At 39.5% G+C, this 17880-nt stretch overlaps 1 protein-coding gene across 4 annotated transcripts in view; it reads right to left on the bottom strand.

Moving 5' to 3' along the window:
- Positions 1-17880, bottom strand: part of LOC306985353 (cadherin-like protein 26) — a 146028-nt gene that overhangs the window by 12647 nt on the left and 115501 nt on the right. For all 4 annotated transcript variants that reach the window (XM_079587513.1, XM_079587512.1, XM_079587515.1 and 1 more), the window contains exons 9-14: positions 17311-17582; positions 16656-16798; positions 11255-11479; positions 2619-2840; positions 1353-1480; positions 40-99 (exon numbers count right to left, since the gene is read on the bottom strand). In XM_079587513.1, coding sequence (XP_079443639.1) covers positions 40-99; positions 1353-1480; positions 2619-2840; positions 11255-11479; positions 16656-16798; positions 17311-17582 — 1050 coding nt within the window. The remainder of the gene's footprint in view (positions 1-39; positions 100-1352; positions 1481-2618; positions 2841-11254; positions 11480-16655; positions 16799-17310; positions 17583-17880) is intronic.

The following is a 17880-nucleotide window of genomic DNA, read 5'->3' on the forward strand; positions in this document are numbered from 1 at the left end:
AGAGAGAGAAAAAGGTGAAGAAAAAAAACATGCACATACCGGTGCAGATGCAACTTTAATGCTTTTCATCTGTCCAAAATTGGAAGTACCGGTCTCGGGCTGAGGAGAAAATAATTACAGGCAAAATTATTCCTCACAATTAGACCACAGATGTTGCGCCTCATAAAACTGCACCAACTATTCTCAGGTAAACAAGTTCAGACTTTAACATGCAAATATAACTGCCGATACTTTGGAATGCACCCAATAGCAGAACCTGCTTTCACAAAGAGCAACGAGTTCCTGGATCAACATCTTTGTTGACATTCCAATCAACCAATCAGATTTGAGTGACAAGTTTACAGTTTATGGCTTACAACATTAGATGCTTCTACATCAGTGTTATTCGCTGATTTTAGGGATAGTGTATGGGCCGGGGCAGGGATGATTAGGATTACATTTTCTGAGAAACATTTGTTGACCCAGGAACAACAAATCAAAAAGCAAAATCAGGACGTGCGTCCTCAAGCTCGTTGTGGTTACAATACAAACAACCTGTTTATTTGTAGTCAGAGAGTGCATTAATATAATGAGCTTGCGTATTAATCTTAATAAAAATAATTATTCATAATAAAAAAAAAAAAATGTTAACACTATTTCGATAGTCCACTTTAGACATTCTACTAACTATAAGTAACTTTGCAGCTGCATGTCAACTAACTGTCATTAGAGTATTAGTAGACTGCTTAATATTTGCTAACACTTTATTTTCTTGGTCCCACAACAGACTATAAGTACTTGGCAACTACAAGTCATTCTTCAAGATTATTCTCCTAACCCGAACCCTAACACCTAACCATAACCTACCAGTCTACTACAGCCTATTAATACTCTAATGAGAGTTAGTAGACATGTAGTTGAAAAGTTACTTATAGTCAATAGAATGTCTAATGTGGACTATTGAAATAAAGTGTAACCAAAAAATTTTACTTATTAGATTTGTTCTAAAATTATTATCTTAAATAATCTTTTAAAATAATTACCATGTAAGCTTCGAATCCGAAACACATTCACAAATCAGTCTAATTCAAAAATACCACAAGTTATATTTTTCAAAATGTTAAAAAACATCAGATTCAATTTAATGAAGACTGATGAATATGAGTGTAAACAGTGAAAAAAATATTTTGTCATATCTATATACATCTATATCTATATGCACTTTGTAGCACAAGCCACATAGATAAGGGACACCAAATACCAAACTGTACTTCTTAAGAAGAAATATAAGTCAGGAACACAGCTGATAGTTTTTACGTCCTTCTACTTGATTCATAACTTTGAACTCTGAGCAAGACCAGTTTCACACACACCTTAAAGAGTGAGCCTCCTCCCTCATCGTTGTATTTGACCAGGGTTTGGTTGCCCTCGTCATACAGGTTCAGAGGTATGTGTTGAAATGTCTTGTCTTTGCAGTTACAGAAAAAACAAAGTAATAGAACTGCAAAAAAACAAACAAACAAGGCGTGTCATTATATTACATTAATCTGCATACACACACCCAGAAGATTGAAAGCTTACAATCTCTAGTTTACATATTTGGTGACTGATTTTCAAAATAAATTATAGAGGAGCCGTAATTTATCAATTTGCAACAAGAATATTTTCATAATCCTAAGGCGTGTTCAGACCTTTATTTTGAAATAGTGATGAACATGAAAAATCATGAAAGAATGGTAGAAACCTCAGTTTGTTTTCATGCCAAGGGTTCAAAAGATAGCATCCATTCAATTCTTTTAGAAAAAAAGGTCTGAAAATGGTTTAAATATGAAGAAAAAAATTATAGATTCAGCATTTGTGATGTGGCAGTGATCTATAATGCACATACGGGATCTTTCTGTTTCTTAGAGATTGAATTCATTTCAAAATCTGCCAAACTTCCAACACTACTTCTGAATAGGATGGGTACTGCATAAAATGTATGAAAATTGTAAAAATAATGGTTCAGATCACTCAAACCACATATGGAAATGGAGGCGCTCTAATATGGGCAGGAATGTCAACTAGTGGAGAAGTGTGGTACTGCGCGCAAACTAAATCTCACTGAAAGCTCAGTTTTTGAGATATCAACCTAACATTTGAAACACAACTTGTTCAGATTTTTGACTTTTTTTTTTTTTTTTGCATTTTTAGAGTCCTCAAGGTTTTGAAAATATATATTTTATATAAAACATGAATAATTAACTTTTTAACATTGTACATTTTCATAAACTCAAACTTCTATAACTTTTTTTCTGTTTAACTTTCTTAATTTATTTCTTATTTAATCAAAATCTGCCAAATGTCTTCTTTAAAACAAGACCAATCTTACATCTATATTCCAAAGCATTCTTGAATTACAACCATTTAAGTTCAGAATGTGCATTTTCATGGAAAAAAGGGGGGGTGCCGCTTAAGGGGTTAAAAGCTTGTGTTTTCAGGCCCCCAAAACGCCGCTGTCGTATAAATGAATGGCTAAAATGCATAAAAAGTATGGTGTTGCGTAAACGGCACTTATAACTATTGTAGTTTTCTGTATTCTGATTTGTTTGTCTGCTGAAGATGCACATTTGATGTTGTTATTTAGTCTGAAAACTCACGGGCTAAAGGGAGAAGTCCGGCACACATGAGACCGATGGCTGCTGGACCCAGGCTTACGGAGAAAGGACCACGCTCACGACACACGGTTCCTCCTATACATTCACACACAACCACCTTCAGAATCTCTTCTGACTGCAGCGCTTGTTGATCCTGCATCTTCAACGGAACCGAGTAGTTTCCATATGGTAGAGACTTCAAACTTATCAGAGAGGTGCTTGCTCCTATATGGAATAAACCAGCAGAACTTTAATGATAGTGTGAAACAGGGTTATTACAGTGTAAAAAAAACAACACAAAAAACATTAAAATCCCCCTGTGGTGCAAATCAAGTTTTTAATGTTGTTTATGTCTATGTGGTGTTTTTAATATACTTTAAGAAGACGAACCATCAGTGTTGGCAAGCTACTTGGAAAATGTAGTGAGCTAAGCTAGCAGTTACTCTACATTAAATTCAGCTCCACTACACTGAAGCTACCTCCCTGGGAAATGTAGCAAGCTAAGCTACAGTAATATGGCAAAAGTAGCTTACTACTTCTAAGCTATTTTCTTTTCATTCATTTTTATCATTTTTAAACATCATGTCAGTCAAACAGATAGGCAGGCATCATTTTTCAGTTCAATTGTTTATTCACAAACTGTTCCAAACCAAAAAAAACAAAAACATAACTATATAAAACTATAACAAAACCAGGTGTCGAGAGTGTGTGCATCTTTCCATTAAGCAAATTTCTCACGGGTCAGCCCAAGGATTGAGATTGGTACGTGATGTCCACGTCCGGATCAGAATGTGGTGGTAATGCACCTAAAAGCTGGTTGTAGGGCCCTATGATTTTTTTTTTTTTTTTCACAATCCAAAATCTTTTTTTTCTTTTTTTTTATTCAGTTTTTTTCGTTTTAATATTTTTGGACTCCCATTTTAATGGTTAAATTAAATTTTAGTAATCAAAATGCATGTCTAATTAATTGAAACCATGAAACTTATACAATTTAACAATCATCTTTTTTTAAAATATTAAAATTAATAAAATTTAGGGCACTATGAATTTTTTTTAAAGAATTTACCAAATTTTCTTTTCTTTTTGTTTATCTTTTCTTGATTTAATTTTAATGGTTTAATTTCATAACCAATTATTAAAAATGTAATGATTTAAAGGTGCTCTAAGCGATCTTGCGCGTTTTTTAGGCCAAAACCTTTTTTTTCACATACCGCAAACATCTCCTCACTATCCGCTAGCTGCCTGTCCCCTGAACACACTGTAAAAAAACGGGGTCTCTGCAGAGAGCCCAAGCTCCACAAACAGCAGCAAAAACAAACTGAGCAATAAACAGAGCGACCCGCACCACGAAACATAACAAAGTGTTCCAGCCAATAACCGACAAGAATGATGTGGGGTGGGGTTTGGGGGGTTATTGCGTGGATGAGCACAGCATTTTTACTAGCCACATTTTTGTTGTTGTGAAATTACCTGATAAAAGTTGACTATGGCGTGCTAAAATTTACTTGAACTAGATTTACAACCCTTTTAAATGTAAAACCACTGTGCACACCCAAATCAAGACTACATAAATGTATACAATACAGGTCATTATCATTAGCTCGGATAAGGTTGTGTGTAAAGCTCCTTTTTTAAAATAAAACCACGTATTAAGATAAAGACATAAAAAAGTAGCTTCTTATTGGATAATGTGGTGCATGGATGTAGTAGATTAATAAAAAAAAGAAATAAAAAAACGTCCGGAGGCTCAGGAGAGGGAAGCAGTGCCCCACCAACGCTGTTTACAGTGGAGGTGGGCAGCTGTTGACCTCAACTGGGGATGTCGTCGGAAGGTGGAAGGAATACTTTGAGGATCTCCTCAATTACGCCATCATGTCTTCTATTGAGGAAGCAGAGGCTGAGGGCTCGGAGGTTGACTCGTCCATCTCCCAAGCTGAAGTCACAGAGGTAGTCAAGAAACTCCTCAGTGGCAAGGCACCGGGGGAGGATGAGATCCGCCCTGAGTACCTCAAGTCTCTGGATGTTGCGGGGCTGTCTTGGCTGACACGTCTCTGCAGCATTGTGTGCCGGTTGGGGACAGTACCTCTGGGATGGCAGACCGGGGTGATGGTCCCTCTTTTTAAGAAGGGGGACCGGAGGGTGTGTTCCAACTACAGGGGGATCACACTTCTCAGCCTCCCTGGGAAAGTCTATGCCAGGGTACTGGAGAGGAGAATACGACGATAGTAGAACCTTGGATTTAGGAGGAACGGTGCGGTTTTCGTCCCGGCCGTGGAACACTGGACCCGCTCTATACCCTCTCTAGGGTGCTGGAGGGTTAATGGGAGTTTGCCCAACCAATCCACATGTGCTTTGTGGATTTGGAGAAGGCATTTGACTGTGTCCCTCGAGGTGTCCTGTGGAGGGTGCTCCGGGAGTATGGGGTCTGGGGCCCTTTGCTAAGGGCTGTCCAGTCCCTATACGACAGGAGCAGGAGCTTGGTTCACATTGCCGGCAGTAAGTCAGACTTGTTCCCGGTGCATGTTGGACTCCGGCAGGGCTGCCCTTTGTCGCCGGTTCTGTTCATCATTTTTATGGACAGAATTTCTAGGCACAGCCAGGGGCCGGAGGGTGTCGGGTTTGGGGACCACACGATTTCGTCTCTGCTCTTTGAGGATGATGTTGTAGTGCTGGCCCCTTAAAACCAGGACCTTCAGCATGCACTGGGACAGTTTGCAGCCAAGTGTGAAGCAGCTGGGATGAGAATCAGCACCTCCAAATCCGAGGCCATGGTCCTCAGTTGGAAAAGGGTGGCCTGCCCACTTCAGGTTGGTTGAGAGTTCCTGCCTCAAGTGGAGGAGTTTAAGTATCTTTATTGAGCCACAATGGGAAATTCTTTGTTACAAGTTGCAATGGAAACTCTAGCAGGGCAGCCAGCTGTCTCTTCGTTTCTGTGTTGTCGGTCACTAAGGCAACACTGTGTGCACTGTGCATGTAATATTCATGGGAGTTGTAGTGTCGTAGTGTCACACTGCAATATGGCTTATTTCAGATGCCTTTTGAAAAGACTAAAATTATTCAACCCCCCAAAGTGGCTAGTTGGAGTGACTGTGTTACCCGCCACGAGCAAAATCCACCCGCAATTGGCGGGTGTTAATGTCAAGGCCTGAATAGTGGTGCTTAGTAAAGTAAACTAGCCTAATAAACTCTTTACATGATTCGGTTCCGGCTGAAGTAGAGCCCGTGCAGCAGGGCAGATGGGTGACAGTGAGAGATCGCTCTAGTCGCGGATCAAAAAACCACTTTTCCGTTCCGATAACAAATCTATTTGCCCCGCTCAGTGAAACACCCACTGAGAATTATTCTGATTGTGCCCTAGTTATTGGCGATTCTATTACACGGAACGTGAAAATAGAGACACCAGCCACCATAGTCACATGTTTGCCGGGAGCCAGAGCGCCTGACATCAAAGCAAATTTAAAAGTGCTGGCTAATGCAATCATTGTGGGCAATCTGGGCCTCAGGTCAGGAAGCAGACAGACTGGCTTAACCGACCGTCTGCTAGCGGCCTCACGACACCAAGGTCAGATAAATCCCATCACATAGAGCCTCTTTCACCTAGATATTATCATATAGAGACTCTGTCTGTTCCCCGAACTTAGGAAATCCAAAAAACATTCAAACCCATCTAAGGTTAAAAATGTAATTGATGTTCAACAAATAAAAAACAGATATAATACAAATGAGCAAATGATAAAGCTTGGGTTGCTGAATATTCGATCTCTTCCTTCAAAAGTGCTAATAGTTGATATGATTACAGATTATAACCTAGTTGTGCTGTTTAACAGAAACCTGGCTAAAACCAAACGATTACATTGCTTTAAATGAGTCAACCCCACAAGATTACGGTTATAAACATGAACCTCGTCTGAAACGCAAAGGAGGAGGTGTTGCTGTAATTTATAGTAATATTTTCAAAACCACTAAGAAATCTAGTTGTAAATATAATTCTTTTGAAGTGTTGGTGCTTAATGTAAAAATATCTAGTGTAAACGATAAATCACGTTTGAAAATTCTGCTGGCTACTGTATACAGGCCACCAGGGCACCATACAGACTTTATCAAAGAATTTGCGGACTTTCTATCAGAATTAGTATTGGCTGCAGATAAAGTACTAATTGTTGGTGACTTTAATATACACATAGATAATGAAAAAGATGCATTGGGATTGGCATTTAAAGACATTGTAAACTCAATTGGAGTTAGACAACGTGTCAGGACCGACTCATTGTCGTAATCATACTCTAGATCTAATACTATCACATGGAATAGATGTTGATGCCGTTGAAATACTGCAGCAGAGCGATGACATCTCAGATCATTATCTAGTCTCGTGTAAATTACATTTAGCCAAGGCTGCAAAGCCGACTCCGTGTTATAAATATGTTAGACCGATCACTTCTGCTACTAAAGATTGCTTTATCAATAATCTTCCTAATCAGTTTCATCATCTCAGCATCCCGGATAGCTTAGAAAAACTTGATATTGCAACAGAAACTTTTAACTCTCTCTTTTCCAGCACTTTAGACACAGTTGCTCCGTTGCACTTAAAGAAGATTAAAGAACATAGTCCAACGCCGTGGCACAACGAGCACACTCAGGCCCTTAAGAGAGCAGCCAGAAAAATTGAGCGCAACTGGAAGAAAACAAAACTAGAGGTGTTTCAGATTTCATGGAAGGAGAGCTCGATTGCTTACAGAGAGGCTTTAAAAGCTGCTAGATCTGCTTATTTTTCAACCCTATTTGAAGAAAATAAACATAATCCTAGGTATTTATTTGAAACAGTGGCTAAACTAACGAAAAATAAAGCTTCAAGCCCAGAAATTTCCAAGCAACACAGCAGTAATGACTTTATGAACTTCTTCACTTATAAGATCGATAATATCAGGGACAAAATTATAACTATGCAACCGTCTAATACAGTATCGCATCAGGAAGTGCATTGTAGTCTCCCTGAGAGAGAATTTGATTCATTCATTGCTATAGGAGAGGAAGAATTTTGCAAACTCGTCAAATCATCTAAATCGACAACGTGCATGTTAGACCCTATACCGACTAAGCTGCTGAAAGAGATGCTTCCAGATGTCATAGATCCTCTTCTTAATATCATTAATTCATCTTTGTCTCTAGGATACGTACCAAAAACCTTTAAGCTAGCTATGATTAAACCGCTTGTTAAAAAAACCACAACTTGATCCTACAAAACTAGTCAATTACAGGCCGATCTCTAATCTGCCTTTTCTGTCAAAGATATTAGAAAAAGCAGTATCCTCACAACTGTGTTCTTTTCTTGAAAGAAATGATATCTGCGAGGATTTTCAGTCCGGATTTAGACCGCACCATAGTACCGAGACAGCTCTCGTTAGAGTCACAAATGATTTGCTCTTATCATCCGATCGTGGTTGTGTCTCTCTATTAGTGGTACTTGATCTTAGTGCTGCATTTGACACCATTGACCACAACATCCTTTTAAATAGACTCGAACATTATGTTGGCATTAGTGGAATTGCACTAGCATGGTTTAAATCATACTTATCTGACCGTTATCAGTTTGTAGCAGTAAATGAAGAGATGTCTTCAATCACAAGTTCAGTATGGCGTACCACAAGGCTCAGTACTAGGACCGCTGCTGTTCACTCTGTATATGCTACCATTAGGAGATATCATTAGGAAACATGGAATTAGCTTTCACTGTTATGCCGACGATACTCAGCTGTATATTTCTTCAAAACCTAACGAAACCTACCAATTCACAAAATTAACGGAATGCATAGCTGATTTAAAAAATTGGATGACTAGTAATTTCCTACTACTAAATTCAGAAAAAACAGAGATTCTAATTATTGGACAAAAAACTTCCACACGTAATAACCTAGAGTACTGTCTAACACTTGATGGCTGCTCTGTTAAGTCTTCGTCGTTGGTTAGGAACCTGGGTGTGCTCTTTGATACCAATCTTTCATTTGAAAGTCATGTGTCTAGTATCTGTAAAACCACTTTCTTCCATCTTAAAAATATATCTAAATTACGTCATATGCTCTCAATGAATAATGCAGAACAATTAGTTCATGCGTTTATGACCTCAAGGCTAGATTATTGTAATGCTCTACTGGATGGCTGCCCTGCACGCTTAATAAACAAACTACAGCTGGTCCAAAACGCAGCAGCTCGAGTTCTTACCAGAACCAGGAAGTATGACCATATTAGCCCCGTTCTGTCAACACTGCATTGGCTGCCTATTAAACATCGTATACATTTTAAAATATAGCTGATCACTTACAAAGCACTAAATGGTTTAGCTCCGCAGTACTTGAGCGAGCTCTTAACGCATTATAGTCCTTCACGTTTACTGCGATCTCAAAATTCCGGCCAGTTAATAATACCTAGAATATCAAAATCGACTGTGGGCGGTAGATCCTTTTCCTATTTAGCACCAAAACTTTGGAACAGTCTTCCTCACATTGTCCGAGAAGCAGACACACTCTGTCAGTTCAAATCTAGACTAAAAACACACCTCTTCGGCCTAGCATACACATAACACATTATAGACTTATATAATTCAATGTTAGGCTGCATAGTTTAGAAGCGCCGGGACCGGGAACACTTCCCGTAAATCCTGATGTACTTGGTGTACATCATAAGAAGGATGGCGTCTACGCTAATATTAGTCTCTCTGTCTATCCCGAGGTTTACCGCTGTCCACCGGAACCAGGCCGTATCCAGATCTGATGAAGGACCAGCGCCAGGACACGATGACGCCGCTGACCTGAAGTGTCAACCAGTCTCTCCTCCTCTCCACTCCGACTTCAACCAACTGGAACTGGACAAATACTCTGATTCATTCTGACTTCTGACCTGTAATGCTCCTGAATCATAATCATACACTGTTCGCTCATTGGCCAGAGGAGAACTGGCCCCTGACTGAGCCTGGGTTCTCCCAAGGTTTTTTTCTCCATTCTGTCACCTGATGGAGTTTTGGTTCCTTGCCGCTGTTGCCTTGCCTTTCTGGCTTGCTTAGTTGGGGACATTTAATATTCAACAATATTATAGATCTGCCTTAAAGGTGGATGATGATGAAATTGTTTTTTGTATTATTTTCATGTTATCACTGTGAAGCTGCTTTGATACAATCTGTATTGTAAAAAGCGCTATATAAATAAAGGTGACTTGACTTGACTTGACTTGACTTGACTTGACTTACGAAGCAAAAAAAAAAGAAAAAAAAAAAGAGAAGCTTATTCACACACTATTGATACAAACCATAACCGCATATCAATTACATTAAAATAACACTGGTGTCAAACTATGAAATCTTATACACCGCACTAAATTATATTTTGGATATAATAGTCTCAGCTATGCAATTCTCACATACATTTTTCTTTTTTTTTCTTTTTCACAGGACACAAACACGGATTAAGAGAATGATTTTTACAGTGCAATCTGACAACAGATGGGACCAGATAAATAGTGAAACATCCTTAACCATTAACTGTGTAAATGAAGTAGGGATGTCCTGAGCCAAACTCAAGGATCGATATCGGGGCTGATTTAGCATTTTTTTAACTGATCGGTATCGATTATCCTAACCCCGATCCTTTTTATTTTATGTCTGCTGTCATGCAGGTGACGTGCAGTAGGGGGCGGTGTGCACCGTCAAGGGGGTTTGCCAACCGCCATTAGAAGGAAAAGAAGAAGCTCAATGTGCGTTCATTAATCACGACTGCGTTTAAGTCATAGAAATACATAATAAAGGCTAGATGTCTCGTCCGCGCTGCTGGCCAATGGAGGTCGATGTCCGCACCTGGCGGCCATCTTGTCACAGTCAGCTCGCTCAATCGTAACATTGTGTTTTAATGGTGCATGTACTTTTTAAATAACCATAACTTGCTAAATTTTCTACCGATTTTCAAACGGGTTGGTATGTTAAAAACGTCAGAGATGTAGTTATGACACTGCCTACTTATGAATAATTATAATATTATATATTTCAACATGTTCAAGCATCCAGAATTATAGCCACGTTAATAACGTTTGTAAGAAAACAAACCGTTTGTAAATCCGTCAAGATTTCAGCGAGATAAAACGATTTGTGTTCGTGCAGATTTTGCAAGTGTAGTCGTAAAACAAACTGCTGCAACCCGTTTCTTGGCGAAATTGCTAGCCAATTTTCATCATACATTTCACACAATTATACACCACATTCCTTGTTTCAGTTTAACAAAAAAGCATGGTAAGTTTTGTGATTACTTTCCTTTACTACAAGCATGGTAAGTTTTGTGATTACTATCCTTTACTACAAGCATGGTAAGTTTTGTGATTATTATCCTTTACTACACCGTGTAGTAAAGGACAGTAATCACAAAACTTACCATGCTTTTACCACAGAAACCTTAGTTGGACTGTGATAGGTGTAGTAAAAGGATAGTAACCACTATTACTTGGTAAAACATTTTTTTTCCGAAAATGAGCTTCCCCTCTTTGAAAGACCAGCAGCCGCCACTGGTATGGGCAGATACTCAATATTCAATGGCTCGGAGTTGGGCTTCAAAATACTTGATTGGGACGTCCCTAAAATAAAGTAAATGCATGTGACTGACCTGTGGTGGGCTCCAGCTTCCAGAGTTTCCTAAGATCTTCTCCTCCCAGAGAGAAGGTAAAAGGTTTTGAAAATGGAGGACCATCAAGGTCTGCTGGAATCACATTGACACGGTCGACCTTGTTACCGCACATGACCAAGCTTTTGGAGGTGAGATAGGGGGCATTATCATTCACGTCACCCAGGAAGACCACAACAGTACATGTCCCTGTAGCGGGAGGCTTTCCTGTGAACAGCAGGTAGACAAAAAGTTGTGTACAGAGATTCAATTGGGATTTTTAAGAACAGCAAAATACTTCTATATATATATATTCAGGTTTAAAGGGGAGCACAACCAAAAAAGTTTGAGAACCACTGGTTTATGTACTCCTCATTTTCTTAGTCTCTTGATAGCTTTGCTATTGTAACCTGCTGTTTTGTGAAGACTTTTTATGGTCACGTTGAAGTCTGTTCAAGTAAAGTCAAGTGTTCATATTTGTCATGTTTTAGTTCGATTTATTATTTATGTGTTTATTTTGGTTATGGTTATCAATAAAACTACACGTGGGTTCTCAACTCTACTCGCCTTCAACGTAATAACGTTACAGAAAGCTAGACCAGCGATGAACCAGCCCGTTGCTTCAAATAAGAGCACAATAATGATAATAATAATAATAAATATAGCTGCAAGCAGCAATTATCTGGGCCAAGCACAACAGAAGCAAACGACGAACCTAGCAGCAGACCAACTGAAAAAAAGTTTAAAAAAAATAATAAAAAAAAAAAACATTTTCGTAAACTGAAATAAAATAGAAACTTCAACATACTGGTAAATGAAAAACGTCTCGGTTACTAACGTAACCTCGGTTCCCTGAGATGAGGGAACGAGTGTTGCGTAAGTTGACTTACGCATCGGGAAAGCCCCTTTCTCGAGAAGATTGAAGCCTAAAATTATCCTATAATTTGATTTAATTTAAAACGCACTTGCTGCAGCAAGCAGACCTAAGCGAGACGGCTGGCGCGCTCAATGGCTGCTCTGCAGCAATTGCTGCAACCTATGGGGAGACGCGGCTAGCATGAGAGCCAATAGGGGAGCTTCGCGCTCTCTATGAGACAAAGCCCGCCGAAATAGGCGTGGCCTCATGCTATAAAAATTGTTTTCATCGACTGAAGCGACACAGACGGAGCACAACACGGCCAGGTTACGCAACACTCGTTCCCTCATCTCAGGGAACCGAGGTTACGTTAGTAACCGAGACGTTCCCTTTCGAGAGTACTCTCGTGTTGCGTAAGTTGACTTACGCATCGGGAACCCCGTGTAAAACGCTGTGTGTGCCCACATAAAAAATTTCCCTATCACCGTCCCAGGACGAGTGATAGGGCTATAAACAGAGTCTATTTCTATCCCCAAAAAGGCGATTTTCTGACTGGGCGATAATAAACTCTTGTTCCAGTTGATTCTGAGACCCAGACTGTCCAAATGACTGAGTAAGAAAACCTTGTGCGATATCAGTTTTGCCTCTGACTGAGCTAGAATTAGCCAATCGTCTAAATAGTTCAGAACTCGCACGCCCTGTAGTTTCAGGGGTGCGAGAGCTGCGTCCATGCACTTTGTGAATGTACGTGGTGCTAAAGACAGGACGAACGGTAGGACAGTGTACTGATAAGCTCGACCCTCGAAGGCGAATCTCAAGAATGGCCTGTGATGGGGTGCTATTTGTATTTGAAAATATGCATCCTTCAGATCCACTGACATAAACCAGTCCCCCGGGCGAATTTGCGCGAGGATCTGTTTGGTCGTCAGCATTTTGAACGATCGCCTCATGAGCGCTTTGTTCAAAAGTCTGAGATCTAGAATGGGGCGGAGACCGCCGTCTTTTTTCGGGACGAGAAAATAACGACTGTAAAAACCCGTCTTGCTCTGTGTCAGAGGGACGGCTTCTATAGCCCTCTTTCTCAGCAGTTTCGCTATTTCGGCGCGAAGCAGATGTGCTACTTCTGTTTTCACCGTGGTTTCGACCACGGCTCGAAAGCGCGGTGGTCTGCGTGCGAACTGCAGCGAGTAGCCTCGCTTTATTGTTTGAAGCACCCATTTTGATACACCCGGGATGATTTCCCATGCGCTTGCACGTATGGCTAGGGGTAGAATGATGTCTAGGCTCGGATCACTGTGTGCAAGGGATCCGGTGGCCTGAACTGTTTGTGCTTGTGACACTGTGTTTACAGCGCTTATATGAGGCGGCGCGTATGGAGTTATGGGCGTTTGCTCTACATATGTTACACATGCCGCGAGAGCGGGAAGATGTTTCATGGGAGGGGACCCTAAGTGTGTGTGGGACACTGAACGTGCAGTGTTTATGGGTAGGGGTGAACACTGAAAAGTGGGCACAGAACCTACATTTGTAACACATTTTGCATAAACCGGAATAAAAACAGACATTTTGCTCTTTTTCAGATTTATTTGGGTCGCCGTGAAAACGGCTTTTGTGTGCAGGCGGGCATGTTGTAGAACTGGCCCGTTTACTGCGAAATAAGCAGTCACATTTGAGGCGGGAACTGGGGAAACAGTGCGCGAGCTCTTCGAAGGTGGTCCGGCCGCAGCGAGAATTAACCGTCGTCTTTTTCCCCCGTGGTTAGGAGGGCTTTGGAGGCTCAGGGTTCACCGCAGTCCTTGGTCTCGGACCCCCTGGAGGGGAGCCATTGGAGAGCGCGAACTCTGCGTGGTCCTTCCCCAGGCAGGAAACGCAGATCACGTGGCGGTCCCCAGCCGTGAGGGGAACCCGACACGAGGCACAGGAATCGCGAGGTATTTGAAACAACGCCCGCAATTTGCTCTTTCAGATAGGAAGGAACTGAAAGTGACGCAACGGCGACACAGACAGTTTTAGTTTTAGCTTTAGAAAAGGATATGTGGCGCCGGATAGCGCAGAAGGGCTATGGAACGGCGTGAAGGCGGCGTTGGGGAGAGACTCCTCGCCGGCGTCCTCAGCTCTGCAGTCCCGCTGGTTGCTCGTTCGACGGCGCGAAGGCTTCTTCCGGAGTCAGCGAAGTGGATCCTTCGCTGAAGGAGATGAAATCAAGGCATCTATGGGCGACGCACTATTTTATAGCATGAGGCCACACCTATTTCGGCGGGCTTTGTCTCATAGAGGGCGCGAAGCTCCCCTATTGGCTCTCATGCTAGCCGCGTCTCCCCATAGGTTGCAGCAATTGCTGCAGAGCAGCCAATGAGCGCGCCAGCCGTCTCGCTTAGGTCTGCTTGCTGCAGCAAGTGCGTTTTAAATTAAAGCAAATTATAGGATAATTTTAGGCTTCAATCTTCTCGAGAAAGGGGCTTTCCCGATCCGTAAGTCAACTTACGCACCACGAGAGTACTCTCGAAAGGGAATTAACCTAAACTAACAACAGTTACTGAACACCTAAATTAAATTAAATAATGATTAGTAAAAATAAATAATCGTTTTCGTAATTAATAAGCTCTTATCCTGTAGCCTAGCTAGAAAATCAAGTTTTTCCATTCCACTGCGCTACTTTATTTTTCGATGTAAACACGCGCTAGATGTTTTATTATTATTTTAATTTAATACTGTGAAGCTGCTTTGATACAATCTGTATTGTGAAAAGCGCTATACAAATATTCTTGACTTGACTTGACGGACATGACTATTGCGCTCACGTCTCGCATCTGACACGACATTCACTAAAACGTGGTACTCAAGTTAAAATAAGTTCAACTTTTAAAAGACGCGGCTCAAGATCTTGCGTTTTTCAAAGCAAAACCGGTTTCTGTGTGAACTGTGAACCAGCCCTAAGAAGCAGAAATAGCTAAATAAGTATTTCCATCATGCAAATACAGCTGTACCTTAATTCCAAGTAAGATAACCATCTTGTGTGAAAACTAAACAAGATACCACACATATTAGACAAGATACCACACTGAGCAGAAAACGGAAAAAACAAATAGCATGTCTAGCTGTCACGGAACGCACGACAACGCCTCCTCCTGGTTTCACTAGATCCCTCTCTCCTGCATACTAGGACTTTATTTCCCATTATCCTTCATGCTCGTTATTCCCTAATCATCTAATTATGCTTTCATCAGTCTCACCTGTGCACCCTCAGCTACCCTTTATCTGGACTGTTCTGTTCTGTGTCATTTGTGAAGTATTGTTTTACCCAACCTCTGTCTCAGTGTGTAACCCTTGTTTTCGCTGTGCTTGGATTTGATCTTGTGTGTTTGAACTTGGACTCTGAACTCGTTTTGTGAACCTTTGCTGCCTGCCTCTGAACTTTGCCTGTTTGACTTCGATTCTGGATTACCCTTGAGTTCCTGTCTGATTATTCTCTGTTTGTCATCACCTTTAAGAAATATCTGCAAATGGATTCGACCGTCTCCGCCTCTACGTAACACTAGCCCACAAATAGACGTACATTTGTCGGAGTAGAAGTAAACTAAATGTCTGGTCTGAATAGAACACATGAAAATTATGAGTATAACTATGAGTATATGATAAAGATGCAATAGATAAGAATAATGTTTCAAAGGATGAATCATAGAAATAACCATAAAAGAATAATCATATTAATATTAGCATATTTTTCGTTTTCTTATGCACCACGTTTAACAAGATTTCATCTTTAATATGAATGAGTCTGAATTAATAATGTTTAATTTAAGTTGCATTTGTTTGGTTCTTTGTTCAATGTTAAACAATTATTATAATTGTATTATTAAGAGGTTTGCACAAGAGTTAACTGTAAACGGCAAACATTAAACTTTACTGAAATTAAATGCCTTTAACTGGAAGTGTTCTGTTACTATAATTACTAAAATATAAACTATAATTACTAAAACTGAAACTGAATATATAAAAACTAAATAGGAATGTGTTCACAAAATAAAAGCTAAACTAAAACTAAAAGTATAATAACATTGGTTTAATGAAATATATTGCTTATAATATAATATATATATTTTTAATCTGCCCTGTAACTGTAAGGAGAGTTAGTTAACATGTAGTTGCAAAGTTACTTAAAGTAAATTTTTTGGTCACTGTCAAATTCTCATGTTTATGTCATGTTTTCTCTCCCTGGTCATATTTCCATATCAAGATTTTACGAGAAAATACAACATTCCTCAAAGTTTAGCAAAAATAAATTGCACAGTTTTGCAAGAGAATCCCATGTTTTTTTTTAACCATTACCATATACTGTGCATTATTCTGTAAGTTAGTAAAGAAGTTAGTATTGTGTCTTTCTTTTTTACCTCGTTACATGCACATTTCCTCTTTACACAATTAGTTGGCATCACTTTGAATAAAAACTTGTGTATCTTATGGATATGTTCTCGATGTTGTCAATGACAGTAGTTCACATTTGGAATAGTGTTCGGATTGTTTGAGAACAGATATTTTGGTGCTTACCGTCATCTATAGCCTGGACTATAACAGTGTAGGTGCCATTTTTGACAAATGGAGACTCCCGGTCCAACGTCTGAACTGTGGTGATCTTTCCAGTCTTCGGGTCAACACTCACCCATTTGGCTGGGTCTTGTACTAACTCATACCTACACACATATATACAGATATTATAATACTTCTGCTTTACATACGCCTCTATGTTTATACAGTGCATGTGTGTGATTCTATAATACAATTTTATAATGTGTGTATATATATATATATATATATATATATATATTATGTCATATACAGTATCCTTAAACATTTTGGTGTCAGTAAGATTTCTTTAAAGAAATTAATACTTTTATTCATCAAGGATGCATAAAATGTATCAAAAGTGCCAGTAAACACTTTTACATCGTCTCAAAATAATATTTTTTTTAGAATTAATAGTTTCAAAAAAGTATTACAGTTTCCACAAAAATATGAAGCAGCACAACAGCAGAGACTTAACATTTAAAATCATAAAGACACTAAAAATCTTACGAACCACAAACATTTACACAATTATATTATAGTATGATGAAAGTAAAATGAAAGCAGGATAAAAGAAGTAAAATTAAATCCAAAAAAAAAAAAAAAAAGTGTAATTTGATGTTGCGCAGCTCAACCACACCTGATATTCTTTGAGTTTGAGTCTTCATCTTTGACTTCAGGTACAAACAACACATCTCCTGGAGGTCCATTTTCATTTCGGTAAATTACTTCAGTAGTCTTCTTGAATTCAGGGGGATCATTCACGTCATTGACTTTCACTGCCACTTTGACAGAGTTTGGCTTTGGTGTGGAACCCGGTAGGGCCTTTCCATTGACACACTGAAATAATTTCTCCTCGTTCTCGACAGCGATTTCCAGCTCTATGCGGTCAGTTTTCTCAAAATCCTTCCCCTGTGAAATACAATAATATTGATATATATATTGAGTCCACATAACCACAGGCTGTCCTTTTTTTCTAATTCAGTCCTGTTTATTTTTTTTTAGCTCATCAACACAATGTAAAAACTAACATGCATGGCAAAAAATGACTAATAAGTACACTGGAAAAAATGTGTTGTTGGATCAAAGTAAAAAAAAAAAAATACTTCGACTTGTTACAAGTAATCGGTTTACTTTTTCTCAACCTAAAAAAAAAATATTTACACAAATCACATTTCTATAGTCAATTGAAAGTAAAAATGCTCTTTCA

This window comes from Phoxinus phoxinus, assembly GCF_949152265.1.
Source record: "Phoxinus phoxinus genome assembly, chromosome: 18".
Classification (NCBI taxonomy): domain Eukaryota; kingdom Metazoa; phylum Chordata; class Actinopteri; order Cypriniformes; family Leuciscidae; genus Phoxinus; species Phoxinus phoxinus.